General features: G+C 51.8%; 5 protein-coding genes and 1 non-coding gene across 6 annotated transcripts; 2 read left to right on the top strand and 4 right to left on the bottom strand.

Moving 5' to 3' along the window:
* Window positions 1–454: 454 nt before the first annotated feature.
* Window positions 455–2,170, bottom strand: SNOG_14433 (hypothetical protein; the record flags this gene model as incomplete). The annotated part of the gene is made up of 5 exons (XM_001804568.1): window positions 455–536; window positions 589–661; window positions 751–1,749; window positions 1,880–1,979; window positions 2,030–2,170. 5 exons carry the CDS (start codon window positions 2,168–2,170, stop codon window positions 455–457), a joined length of 1,395 nt encoding a protein of 464 aa, XP_001804620.1.
* Window positions 2,171–3,428: 1,258 nt separating this feature from the next.
* On the bottom strand, window positions 3,429–3,997 carry SNOG_14434 (hypothetical protein; the record flags this gene model as incomplete). Its single annotated transcript, XM_001804569.1, has 2 exons — window positions 3,429–3,491; window positions 3,512–3,997. 2 exons carry the CDS (start codon window positions 3,995–3,997, stop codon window positions 3,429–3,431), a joined length of 549 nt encoding a protein of 182 aa, XP_001804621.1.
* Window positions 3,998–4,724: 727 nt separating this feature from the next.
* SNOG_14435 (hypothetical protein) lies at window positions 4,725–6,461 on the bottom strand (the record flags this gene model as incomplete). The annotated part of the gene is made up of 3 exons (XM_001804570.1): window positions 4,725–5,360; window positions 5,407–6,338; window positions 6,386–6,461. 3 exons carry the CDS (start codon window positions 6,459–6,461, stop codon window positions 4,725–4,727), a joined length of 1,644 nt encoding a protein of 547 aa, XP_001804622.1.
* Window positions 6,462–7,416: 955 nt separating this feature from the next.
* On the top strand, window positions 7,417–9,402 carry SNOG_14436 (hypothetical protein; the record flags this gene model as incomplete). The annotated part of the gene is made up of 1 exon (XM_001804571.1): window positions 7,417–9,402. One exon carries the CDS (start codon window positions 7,417–7,419, stop codon window positions 9,400–9,402), a length of 1,986 nt encoding a protein of 661 aa, XP_001804623.1.
* Window positions 9,403–10,692: 1,290 nt separating this feature from the next.
* Window positions 10,693–10,783, bottom strand: SNOG_16611. Its single transcript is given in 2 exon segments — window positions 10,693–10,727; window positions 10,747–10,783. It is a non-coding gene; the product is annotated as a tRNA-Glu (tRNA).
* A 1,184-nt stretch (window positions 10,784–11,967) lies between these two features.
* On the top strand, window positions 11,968–12,786 carry SNOG_14437 (hypothetical protein; the record flags this gene model as incomplete). Its single annotated transcript, XM_001804572.1, has 2 exons — window positions 11,968–12,201; window positions 12,250–12,786. The coding sequence occupies 2 exons, from the start codon at window positions 11,968–11,970 to the stop codon at window positions 12,784–12,786; spliced, it is 771 nt and encodes a 256-aa protein (XP_001804624.1).
* Between the last annotated feature and the right edge of the window lie 121 nt (window positions 12,787–12,907).

The following is a 12,907-nucleotide window of genomic DNA, read 5'->3' on the forward strand; positions in this document are numbered from 1 at the left end:
TGCGGCGCCGCAGGGTGGGTGGACGACGCATGCGGTGAGGGAGCGCATGAAGCATCATGTCACTGACTTGGACGGGTATCTTATGCTGTCGGATGAGGTTGTTGCGGGGTGGAGCGATCAGGCCCTGCTTGTTATGGCTAGCCAGATTGTGCTGCAGTGGCAGTGGGTGAGGAATAATAATGAGATTCTGACGGAGATGGAGATCATGGGGTATGAAGAGTTCGAGGGCCGGGCGGATGAGAATGATTGGATGGTGGATGATGTTAGAAAGCGGGTTAGGGCGACGGAGAGAAGTGGGAAGAAGGAGAAGGATGATGATGAAGATTTTGATGCGAAATAAAGGATGCATTAGGTAGTCTTAGTGGATGGCTAGTGTATCGACGGAATGCAGCGCGGAGCTTACAATGAGCCCATGCGATGCACGCTGCTGTTCTTAGTCCAGCGACGGAACGTCTTACCCCTTCCACCAGAACAGGATACCGAAAAGACACCATAGAGTAATGAGCGCTGCGTTCGTCATGATGGGCTTAATGAAGCTGCGTCGTGTTAGCACTGCTGGCACACAACAAGACAACATCTCAAACTTACCCGCTCTCCAAAGTCCATGGCGTGATGAACTTTCCAAGCCCATATCCCCATAAATTCTTGTTGACCGTGATGGCTACCAAACAGACTTCCCGGGCCACTGGCTTTGTAACTGGTCGACAGCGTACGTGCTCACAATACCAGGAAGTGCTGCGACTTGAATACCAGCACATCCGAAGCCGATCACGACAATGGCTTGCCACGGCCATTTGCGCTCGTAGCCAATTGACACTACAATATTTCCGAGCAACATGATGATTACGTACGGGATCATTGCTGGCAGTCTCATCTCCGGCTCTCGGATGCCATTATTCTTCCTTGTCGAGCGAGAAGACACCCAATCGCTCAACGGACCAGCAGTGAAAAGTCCGATAAACGCACCGACCATGATAGCGAAGTTGGTGAATCCAACCTGAACGGGCTTGAAGTTGTAGGGTGGCTGTGCGAGCACTTGAGATTGCGTCAGGTTGATGGCGAGGAAGCTAGAGCAGGACCAGGACACGACGAAGGAGGCGAATTCTACAATCGGAAACGCAAACAGTTTCCAAGGCGTCCAGAGATCGAGAAGAATGCTGCGGAAGGGGTGGGCGTTTGGCTGGAAGATGCGCCATTGCCATTTGCCGGGTGCGCCTTTACCGAGGAAAGGATCGCGAGCAGCTGTTTCAGAGACTGTGAGGTCTTTGGCGCCAGGTAGAACTGACTCCGCTGTTTTGACGTGTTCAATGACGTTACCATCGGCAGTTGTAGTCTCCTCGGTCCTTTGCTCCTGGATCTTTTCGTCCAAAGACGACCCAGATGTGCTGGTTTCGGTATCGCCTGGGAATTTTCGCAGGTACCGCGTCTCGGGGAACATGAAGACGACCATCAAGAATGAGAGACCCAGCAAAGCAGTATTAAACCACCAAAAGTTGCGCCAGCCCACCGTCTCGGTCATTGCGCCTGAGATAATGGGACCAACCATGAGCGAGCCCATGTAGACGACCCAGTATAGCGTGTTCCACTTGCCTCGATCATGAAGAAAGAAGATATCGGCGATGACTTCAGGCATGGTAGTTTCGGCAGGTCCAGCTCCAATGCCGTTGAGCACGCAGGCGCCCATGAAAGAACCGTAGGTGTTTGCCCTGGCGCGCCAGATAGAGGATCCGAAGTTGATGAGTTGCGAAACTAGAAAGACGGGACGGCGTCCGAAAGACGAACTTATGGGTGCCCTGTAGAGTTTAGTAAAGCTCGGCGCTTCTAGGAGGGCTTGCTTACCAGATGAAATTGCTGAATCCCAGAACCAGGATACAGACACCGGTGAATTGCACAGCTCCAGCCAAATCAGTTTTGAAATCCTTGATGTATGCTGGAAACATAGGCGAAAGAGCCAATGGGCCAAATCCTTGGGTGAAGGTCTGTGGCACGTGAGCACTTTCTTGCGCGAAGGCATTACAATTTGACTTACTACCACCGCAGCCGATGTGATGCATCCGAGTTTCCTCATATTGCTCCAGTTCAATGGGTCATTCGGGTCGTCACTAGGCTGCGGTACGAGCACCTCGCGATGTGCACCCTTGACGAAATGATGCGAGCCCACATCAGCCATGACCTCCGTTCCCGGGAGGAGCTCTGTATGGAGTTCATGCTCAATTTGCCGCCGCTCCTACGAGAATCAGTATTTGTCGCAAGGCTTTGAAGATAGACGACGTACCTCGTCTGAGACATTATTTTCCTTCATAGTGAGCAGCCGAGTCCTCACAGACGGTGTGAATGCAGTACAGCCTACGATCGCAGCAGAACCCCTGGGTACTTATGCTCGTACGACTTCGGCGACTTGTACCTTCGTAAGCTATGCAGTCCGGCCCAGACGCGCGCCAAGTATCTCGGACAATCAGCTCGCCGTTGCTGTGGCTTGCCCCAGGTATCGGAGAGACAGCGCCGTCCGCACGGCAATTGGAAGTGTAGTTTTCACACCGAGTCCCTTACGTCAAGCAGCCGAGTGATTTGTGTCGGGGAAAAGGGCCCGCAGTGCAGCCGCGCCTCTTATCACTTTTGTGCGCCTCCAACCGCCCGGTCCTGCTCGCGTGGCATCTGCTGGTCTAACGTTCTCGAAATTGCGGATAGCATGACGGCACGCTCGATACCATCCGCGGTCCAGTGAAACGCGGAGGTTGTTATCTCTACTAGGCTTAGACGAGGAGCTGCGGTCGATATCCTTGTTACGGGAAGAATTTGTCTGGTTAAAGTGCAAGGATGCTATCTGAAAGTCGGTGCGGTTGTGGGCAGCGGCATGTGGTGGCATACATCATGACGCCGAGATAGCTCCGCAAACAAGCCTTGTGGCATTCCGAGTGCCGCATAATTGCGCCACTGTCGCGACGAGGAGACTGAAAGAGTGATGGTGCATGGAGGATGACTGGTTCATCGTAACTGCCGAGCCACGCTAGAGGCCATACCACAATGCGGGGAAAACTTGGGGCGCCCAGAACGTGGGGATGACAACTCCTAGGTAGCGCCGTGATGCTATCTCGCTAACATTGGGTTTAAAATTGCAAGGAGTTGTATCGTGAGCACGTGAAGCTCTTTAGTAAGTGCTTACGAAGTCTCAGTGCTTTTGTGTTTAGAAAGCGAAGAATTATTTTTATTAAAAATTGCTCCATTCAATACAGGACAATTCTCCATCGAATGCATCACCAGATCTTCTATCCTGTCTTGCCGTCCCAGTGACCCTTCCCATTCAAATCCCACGGTCTTTTCCTCCACATCCTCTTCCCCTCAAATCCATCCCTTCAATAGCCCTTTCCCAAAGCCTACCCTCCCCATCCACGCTCTACCAGCCCCCATCCTGCCCCTCCAACAACACCCTATTCCTCCTCCATACCTCCCAAAGCAATCCAAGCACCCCCACCGTCCTCTTGAGCATCGCCCTACTCTCAACCCTCCTAACCACCGTCTCATCCTCATTCAAATACCCATCCAGCATACTGACACGATGCTCCATCTGCTCCGGCATCTCAAGCCGTCCATAACGTCCTTCCGGTCCCAGAATCGGGGTGGCTAGCCACTGCACGAACCGCGCGCCGTTGGGCGTCGGGTAGGCGCGGAAAATTTGATGGTTGCGCTCAGGGCGGGCGGTCATTGGCAGAGCGGCGACGGGAGTGTATGCTGCGAGGGGTTCTTGGTTGTCGTAGCGCACGGGGAGGGAGGCGGAGGCGGATGGCTCGGATAGGTAGTAGTGGAGTAGGAAGCGGCGGTTGTCGATGATGGCGTTTGGAAGACCGACGCGTGTGACCCAGATGTACAGGTCTTGCAGGTTCATTTCTGGCGCGAGGGTGGAGGGCGCGGAGAGGTGGTCGTATAGAAGCATGCCCCAGGTGGGTTCATTGTCGCTGGCAGCGGGGTTGGCGAGGTATTTGACTATCATGGAGCACATGTCGCGATTGTGAATGCGGTGAGGGCCGCTGCTGTCGAAGTCGGCTACGGCTTGGACGTGGTCTGGGATGAACTTGAGCAGGTCGTCGGGGTGGTTTTGGTCTTCTGTGGTAGACGTGGCCTGGAAGAGACGACGGTTGAAGGCAGGGTGTGATGGTGAATGAGGCTGTTGGTCGGGCTTGAGGTATGTCAGTAATATGTCTCAGCTATGAGGACTAGACTACATACTCGCTGGTTGTTGAAGGTATGTATGGGCTGTCTCGAAGGGCGTTGGATGTCCTGAGTCCTGGCGGGCGGTTGAAGGTGATTGCCAGTGTTTCGGGTCGGCTGGTTATCTGGCCGGCTGGGTCTGAAGCCTCCACCACTGTGGTTTGCTCCTGTCCACGACATGTTGAGTTGCTCGAGATGCTGTCTTGGTTGGTAAGATTACTGTATGAGGTTAGTCGATCCTAAAGGTCTTGTCCGCGTCGGTAGAGATCTCTCTGTTCTCGGTATGTGAAAGGCCCTTGGTCCTGATAGTCAATGCTAGTTCAGAGTAGTTGAGAGTTGAGCAACAACAAACTGGGGATGAGAGGACAAAGGGGGGAGTCGAAAAGTAAGAGTGGCTGGGAAAGAGTAAGAAAGGCTCTGTTGTAGATCGACGTGAACGCGAACGGTGGAGAAGTTGCAGGTAATGGAGTGATTGTCGGCTCGGAGCTCGGGAAATATGTTTGCTTTTGACTCCCATCTCAATCGTCTCCATCGGTCTCAGTGCTTGGAGCATCCGATAACGGGGACCCTGTTCCGAACGACAAGAAGGACGGCGCATCTGTGCTGGTCACGTTGGAAGGTTGCGCCGGCTTTCCCTCCTTCATTTCCAGCATCTCCAGCATACCAAGCAGTCGCTCTGAGCACGCCTCCAGTAGTGCCCTTGCCTGTAATTCTTCCTTGGCATTGCCTTTTCTGCCCTTGCCTGTACCATGTACGCCTTGTCTTGCCTCAATACCCTGCTCCATTGCCTCTCGTAAGGCATCCGTAGCCTTGACCGTCTCCTGGTTCATCATGTACATGAAGATTTGCTCCAGAATTAGCGATATCTTGAAGTTCATTGCAAAACTCTGTGCTGTGCCTTTAAGTGTGAGAAGATTTGTTTCCAGTTGTTGCTGAGTAGGCTCGTAGTAGAGAAAGCTAGGTAGCTTGCCGCTCACTAAAGGCAAGAGAAGGTTGGCGCAGAATGCGACGTGCGGCAGGCCTGATAGCTTGGAGGTCGAGATGAGGACTTTGAAGGTTGTGCTCGGCAAACGAATGAAGTCTTCTAGTACGTTATCAAAGAAATCGCTTGTGGTCGTGAATTCGTCTGGTAAGCTCAGCGCGACTTCGGTGAGCTGGAGAAGTCAGCATGGGGACGGTAGATGTTTACAGCTCTCTTACAAGTGCTATGAGCCGTTGTCGCAGTCCGATCGCATCGGCGCCCCCTAGCTGTTCAATAGCCCCACGCAGTCCTTCTTCGTCACAGTCTTCGTCAGAACCTTTGTCATCAGTGGGCTCCTCCTCCACATCGTGCATCTCTTCATCCTCGTCATAGCCGCCCATGTCGCCAGTCTCGAAGTCGACTTTCCCAAATTGCTCATCTTCTTTCCTGCGCTTTGGTCCTTCTGTTTCTTTCTCCCAGACCTCGGTGAAATCTTTCAGCGACTCAGGTGACGCATTCGCATATACAGCTTTGACGATTCGGCGCCTGGTCGCGCGATTGACGGTGGCAGTATGGCCGATGATGTAGTGCCATAACAAACTCTCCTGCAATATTACATCCCTATCTACTTCATCCTTGCTTCTTCTCTGGCAAAAATTCCAGTCTGCTTCGAGGAAATCCAACATTATGCCAAGCCATGGCTTCCATCGATCCCAGCGTTTCTTGTGCAGTATTGAGCAATTGAACGCCCATCCGATGAGCTGCCAGAAGTCTTCAGCCTGTGCCCAGAGACTTTCTGCATTCGCAGCATCTCCAGCTAGATGCTGAACATCGTCAGCTGCTCTGGGAGACAGGCTCGTGGCGGCACTGCGATGATTGCGAGCGCGCCTTCGAGAATACTCTTCTGGGAACCGGAAGGCCTGCCTTATGGTGGGATATGCGGGGCCATCGATTGTGGAGTGAACACATCGTAAATATCGCAACGCGGCATCGCTGCCCTTCTTAGCGTCTTTAGAGTGTGTCTTGGTTGTTGCTCGGGGATATACGACTAATGATGACGCGAAAGCGAGATATGTGGGGGGTGCGAGGAAGCCGATGTACGGCTGTGCGGGGGTAGAGATGGAGGTCCCAGCAGCCAGAAGACTGTACAAGAAGTCATAACCGCTTGCATCTGCAGTCACGTGAGCTGGTATTTATCGAGTGAGATGCTTCGCGTACATTGCGCGCCCTCAAGATAGGCTTTCGCGTGATTGCAGAGCTCGTAGGAAGCTTGTTTGGTTGGCCGCCGCTGCATGCGCCGAGGGCGCGCGCCTACCGCCTCGAGAGCCAAGGGAGGCGTCGCAAGGCCATGCAAGCTTGAAGACGACCTAGAAATGGTGTCTGTCGACTTGGGTGTCGTTGTCGCTGTCATCACAGGTGGTTGGAGACGTAGTGCTGTGGCTGGGCGGCGGTGATGGCTTCCGCGCTCCCGTCGCGTGCGGATCGCGAGGTCACGTTTCGTGCCTTGTCATCTCAGAACGCGTCACAAATTCGACCAAGTCGGATGTGATGAACATGATATCCAAAAGGTTGCAGAGTCGGACACGGCTTTTTCAGATCAATGTTTGATGCATCTGATTTCATTGTATCCACGGAGCCACGGAATTCGTCCAGCTATCATGGCGACTTCATGCCTAGGTGCACTTTCCCCACACACTGCAGGTCGTAAGCTTTGACGGATACTTACAATTTTGCCGTCGGATTCAGAGCCTACGAACACTGCGTGTAGCTTCACGCTGTTGCATCCCGATCAACGTTTGCTGCAGTTGACAGCATAAAGTACACACCGCAGATGTAGACTACCATCAGCACCAACAGTGACATATCACACAACATTTAGGGTGCCTTGCAATTTCTGAAAGATAGATAGCATGTCTGTACAGTTTATACTGACAACGAAGCGACGTCTCCAAAAGCCAAAGGGCGCTTGACAACTTTGGTTGGATGGGTCTTTTTTAAGACACATTGACTTCTTGTATGAAAGCCTCTCACCCTCTCTCACCTCAAAGCGCTAGCGTTGCTTAGCTGCTGGCCAGGTATACAAAACCTTCTCGCGCTCTTCAATTCTGTTTACTTACTCTCTACTCTTCCAAGGCTCCTAAGAAGACGAACAATTGAAGTCGAACTAGCGAACGACCAACGATACTGCAAAGTCACGGCAAGTTGTCGGGCCTACAATGAGCACAGTATTACTAACAGTCACAGTCACCATGGCAGTACCGCGTGACGATCCCCTAAAGCGGTTTCAGGTTGAGCTTTCCGGATTCGAGGGCAACAAGCGCAAAGATCTATGGATCAAGTTCCGCGACATCGAGGAACTCGAGAAGAAAGGCAAGGAGGCGTGGATGAGGGAGGCGGAGATGGCACACAACTTGTGGACGAACAGGGGAACAAGACGACCTAAGCGGAAGAACACGGAGGGCAACGATAACCCCGAGAAACGGATCAAGCTCGACGCATCAACTCCGACCATGAAGGCAGTTCAGCAAGACGAAAGAGCCACGGACCATGCAGTGCCGGAGGGCATCATATACCCAAATGACAACGTCGACGAATCGAAGAAACACATCAAGCTTGAAGCGTCAAGTCCAGCCATCAAAGTAACTCAGCAAAACGAAGAAACAACGATACCCGATGACATCGTCGACCCAAGTACCAACATGAACAATGACCAGCTCAAGCAACTCTTCCTACAAGTCTCTGAACCGTTTCCTGCAACCGCCTACGTTCGCCTGTCAAAGCTCCTCCAGCGTGAGCACAATCTTGCTTCACCGGTATCAACAGCGCTACTGAAGCGTATGCGCGACGGTGCTCCATCGTGGACCCATGATTATGCAGCACACTTTTTGAAGGATCCGATGTGGGTGGACTACTTGAAGAACGCACCACGAGCTCCATCGCCTGAGCTATTGGCCTCGGTCTTTTGCAAGGGAGATGCCAACTCAAAGAACGCACCACGAACTGCACCGTCGAAAACTAGCAAGGCCGATGGCACCTACCGAGAGTATCAGAAAAAACGCAAAGGTACGAACGGAAGACTGGCCGCCCCTGTGAGCAAGTTCCCGAACGCCAAAGAGAGTGATCCAGTACCCGTGAACAACGCGGAAACTTCATTTCGATTGTTGCTCGGAAACGACGAAGCCAGTTCGAAGAACGTGCCACGAACTGCTCCGTCCAAGCCCAGACTGCCGGGTAATACCTACCGAGAGCTCAATGCCACACTCAACAAAAGGGAAAACATTAAGGCTAGACAACTGGAGGACGAAAAGAGCGAACCAGTTCGCATAGACGACCCGAAGGCTGCACGGCAAGCTTCAGCGCCTGGGCCTGACCAAGGCATTTCGACTTCCCGAAAGGTTGAAGATAGTTCGAATAATGCGCCGCGAGCTGTACTGTCTGCCCACAGTCAGACTAGTTCGTCTACCCGAAGGGGCCCTCCGAAAACTAAAGTCAGCCTGGGAATATTAGACGCCTTCGTGGCCAGGTATCCTGAAGCCAAGGAGCGCCATCATGTACGCATGGTCAACCCAGAAACTACACTGCGAAATGGGTGGCCTAAAGTTGATCGTTCGCTCGGCCAGGCATACCAGGTGCTCAGGGTTACGGAGAAACCCCATACCGATGAAGTCGACGCCTTCATCGTTAAGTACTTCACGGAAGCTGAACAAAGCGAGCTCGTACGTATGGATCAGCTGAAGAGGGCACTGAAGAGGACGGTAATGCCCGAACCCGAGCGCGATGAACCTCGACTTGTTGCGTCCTACGAAGGGCTCGCCCACAAGATCGACGCTCTACTCTGTGAAGCCGTCATCGCTAAGCACTTCGTCAAAACCAAAGAAAGCGTTCCAGAGCGCGTGGACAACCCGAATTCTGCGCCGCGAGCAGTAGCGCCTGGAACTGACCATGATATACGGCCAGTGGGTGAAGCCTTTCGAGAGTTCTCAGTCGATTTCAGGGCCATGATGGCGAGAGTCGCCGCCGTCCGCGCGAAGTGCTCTCCGGAACTCAAAGAGAGCGACCCGGTACGCGAAGACAAGCCGAAGCCAGTAGCACAGGCTGTAGAGCCCGAGCGTGAACGTCCCAAACAGCGAATTGGTCAGGCCTTCCGAGAGCTCTTAGTAGTAACCGATGCCTACTACAAGAACACAGCTGTCCTGTTCGCCAAGTATTTCCCAGAGGACGATGTTCAAGAATAGACGGAACTCAGCGGACATGTATCGGACAATATAGAGCTTCTCGTCGGCTTTGAACTTCAGGCTTGGCGGACTGAAGGTCTAACGATGGTGTATGGACGGCCCAGGGGTCTTCGATGGAGAAATTGGATGAGAGCGAAAAATATGGACACTGGAGCACTTCGGTGCATCACGAAACATGATGACTGGGCGATCGGGTGCTTTATGGAATTTGGCGATTGGAGTCATTGAGTGCTTTACAAAAACTGGTGACGGAGCGATTGGGTGCACTTTCAAAGTTGGCGTTTGGAATTATTATGAGCTTTATGAAAATTGGTGACGGGAGCGATTCGGTGCCTCATTCTTACGACCATAGCGGAACGTAGGAAACGGTCTACTATGTAATTGGATCATCAACAAATTAACCTTGCTTTGCTATGACTGTGCGTTGGACTCTGTATTTGTTTAGAGGCTGAGATCTACCTAATGCAACCGTCAATACGTCTGTACCGAAGCCGTACGTTCCTGCAACGTCGTAAAATTTAGACGAACTCGAAGAACAGTAACGGAGATGTTGGCGACACCGAATCGCTCGCGAACGATTAACTTTTGTCAGCCAGGGCCTTACCCACAGGATCCCCAAAAGTTCGTGCGTAGTCTACTCATCATAAATGCATTTTTGGATTGTGACTAAGCCTGAATGAATTCAAAGCCGCATCAGCATTTAGTAGAGTGTCAAAGAAATGTTGAAGCTATTCAGGACCAACTCAAGCTATACTGCTATTGTGAGTTCTAGAATCTTACCCGAATCGTTGCAGTACCGTAGTTGCACAAAATAAGGCGTAGAATAATGTACCCTGCAAAGCGATCGGAGTGATAATATGCAGATGGCAATGAATATCTCTATGTCCTACATGGCGACGTGCAAGAGGTAGCAGCTGATCCCAAATCCTGAGGCTATACGCAGACGCTTGCCGTCACAATTAAACCCTAGCAACATTCTATATAGCTGCAGGTTATTAGAAGCCTTCGTTTGCTTGCCGTTGTAGTTGAAAGCATGCAGGACATACATGTAGACGCATAGTATGGTACCACGTATAACATCCAAAAATGAAAGAAGCATAGCAGCTTCTCGCAGTAGCCTCGTAAGCTTGTCTATGAACTTGCTTAACGCCATTGAGCAGTTGGATTGCTTCCGGTGCGCAAAAATGGTGGGGTTTGACCAAATGACGTCCCGCGTCACTCAAACACTACCCAACGTCCCCCGCAGTTTCTGACAAGCCAAAACTGCAAAAAGACTGATAGTGGCTTTACTTCCGGTACCGGGAATCGAACCCGGCTCTGTTCGGAAACTCTCTGGATAGACCATGAAAGCGAACGATGCTAGCCGATACACCATACCGGACGTTGATGAAAGCACAGCGATTACTACTTAATATATTGCTCTCTAGATGCGAAAGTCGTGTTCTGAGGGTAAGCGTTCTGGGCGTTGGTGCTTCAGTGCGCATTCCGATCCCCACCTCATGACGCATTCAAGAGCGGGGTCCCGACCCACTTCTGAATGGGTTTGCCCTCAGCCGGCTGGCGTTCTGATGCTCTTCCAAACATCGTCAATGCCCGAAAGGCCATAGCCAGATTGGACTTTGCAGCTCCAGACTTGCAGTGACTATAGTGTAGACGAGCGTATGGACGATACCACCATCTTTATCCTAAGGGATGCGTTACCATTCAGCTGAGATAATGCAGATTTTCTTGCGACCAAGTACACCAGCACCACCGGTACCAGGTCGAGTCAGGGGTGGGCGGCTGGCCGAACGGCGTCCTGGGCTTCGCCAGTGGCGGCCTTAGCAACACCAGCTCCAAAACGAACACCATCACCAACACAACCTGACAGACTTCAAGCTCACGTTTTCGCTGCCTTTAACATTTATCGCATCAGACGCTGCAACCGGCTCACATGAAATCGTGATGTAGAAATGCTTTGTGCTCTCATTGACCCAGCTTTTCCGTGGCGTGCGCTGGAACAATGATAATTGTTCAAGGCGCCAGCGCCTCGGAGAGCTTTGTCGAACCGGAAATGTCGACACAATGAATTATCTCCGATTGATGATGGCAAGTATTTTGGATATGGTAAGAAGTAGAGTTTGTCGTCCTCACGTCAATTTATTCGCGGCGGTTACATTGCATCAATCATGGCTACCTCCGCGCTGCAAGTCTTCTGCTACATTGTTACATGGACGTTTTATCCGCTGGGCATCTTGTCAAGCTTGATTCGAATATACTGTTGCCAATTTGTTACCAAAACATGGAAACCAGATGATTACATGGGCGTTTTGACCGGTGCAGCCCTGGTTGGGGCGTTGGCATTTTGGCAAGTTGGTCTGTCTTTGGGCTGTGGAGGGTAAAACTTATGGCATGCCAACTTCGTTATGTTTTTCACTGACAATAAAGCAGTCCTGAGCCGAATAAATGCAACTACTTTGACCCAGGTGGTGCCCTAGTCAGAGTGAGTAAATCTTTGAGACACGAGGAAACGTAATATTGACATGCACGCAGTACCTCTACATTCTGTCGATATATTACACCGGCATGCATTTCCTCATCAAGAGCGCCTTCTTGACTTACTACCTTCGCCTCTCTCCAAACCGCAGGTTCCGTACATGGATCGGTGTGGGCTATGGCCTCAACTTCGGTTCCCTCATGGTTGGACTGCTGCTTCTTGTCTTTCAATGTATCCCAGTAAAGGCAGCACTTACAACCTTGGGTCGTCTCAGCGCGACATGCATGGACCGCAACTTTGTCTTATTCGCGCCATCATCGATGGTTAGTCTCCTCACACTCCTCGTCGTCGCATCTATTGACAAGCTATAGAATGTGTTACTCGACATCTACGTCTTCGTCCTACCAATTCCTACTCTCGCCGGACTACAAATGCCACTCCGCAAGAAGATTGCTGTCATATCGGTCTTCGCCTTTGGCGCCGGCTCCGTCATTCTGGGCATCCTGCGCTTTCACTCAGTTCTCAAACTCCTCTCCATAAATAGAACCTCCAACGGCGTTGGCGAAACCATCATCGTCGTCGCGCTCGAGCTGAGTCTTGCCGCCATCGCTGTCAACCTCCCCGCCATTCGATCGATCTTCGTCAAGCGGTCCAACGCACGCCGCGAAGCGACGCTAACTAATGGCGGCAGCAGAAGTCGCCCGGTGCAGAACGTTCATCGGCCTCTAGCTCTGAGGACGAAGGATGCGCATGAGATGAGTCAGTTGTCGAGTCCAGCCAGGCCGTCGCCGCTTTCAGATAGTCGGGAGGAGTTGTGGAGGAATATCGAGCATGCGAATGTGGATATGCCGACGCAGAAGAAGAAGATGTCAAGGCATGAGCAGTACACTACAGTTGACCTTTCGTAAATCGTTCGTGCGCTAGATATATCTGGCTGCTGTCATGTGTCTGACGGGAAGTTTACCTTCGGGGCTTAGAGGATTTGTGGTCGGTGATTGTTATGCGCCACAAATGACTTGAATAACTTGG

This window comes from Parastagonospora nodorum (genome assembly GCF_000146915.1).
Source record: "Parastagonospora nodorum SN15 chromosome Unknown scaffold_31, whole genome shotgun sequence".
NCBI lineage: Eukaryota > Fungi > Ascomycota > Dothideomycetes > Pleosporales > Phaeosphaeriaceae > Parastagonospora > Parastagonospora nodorum.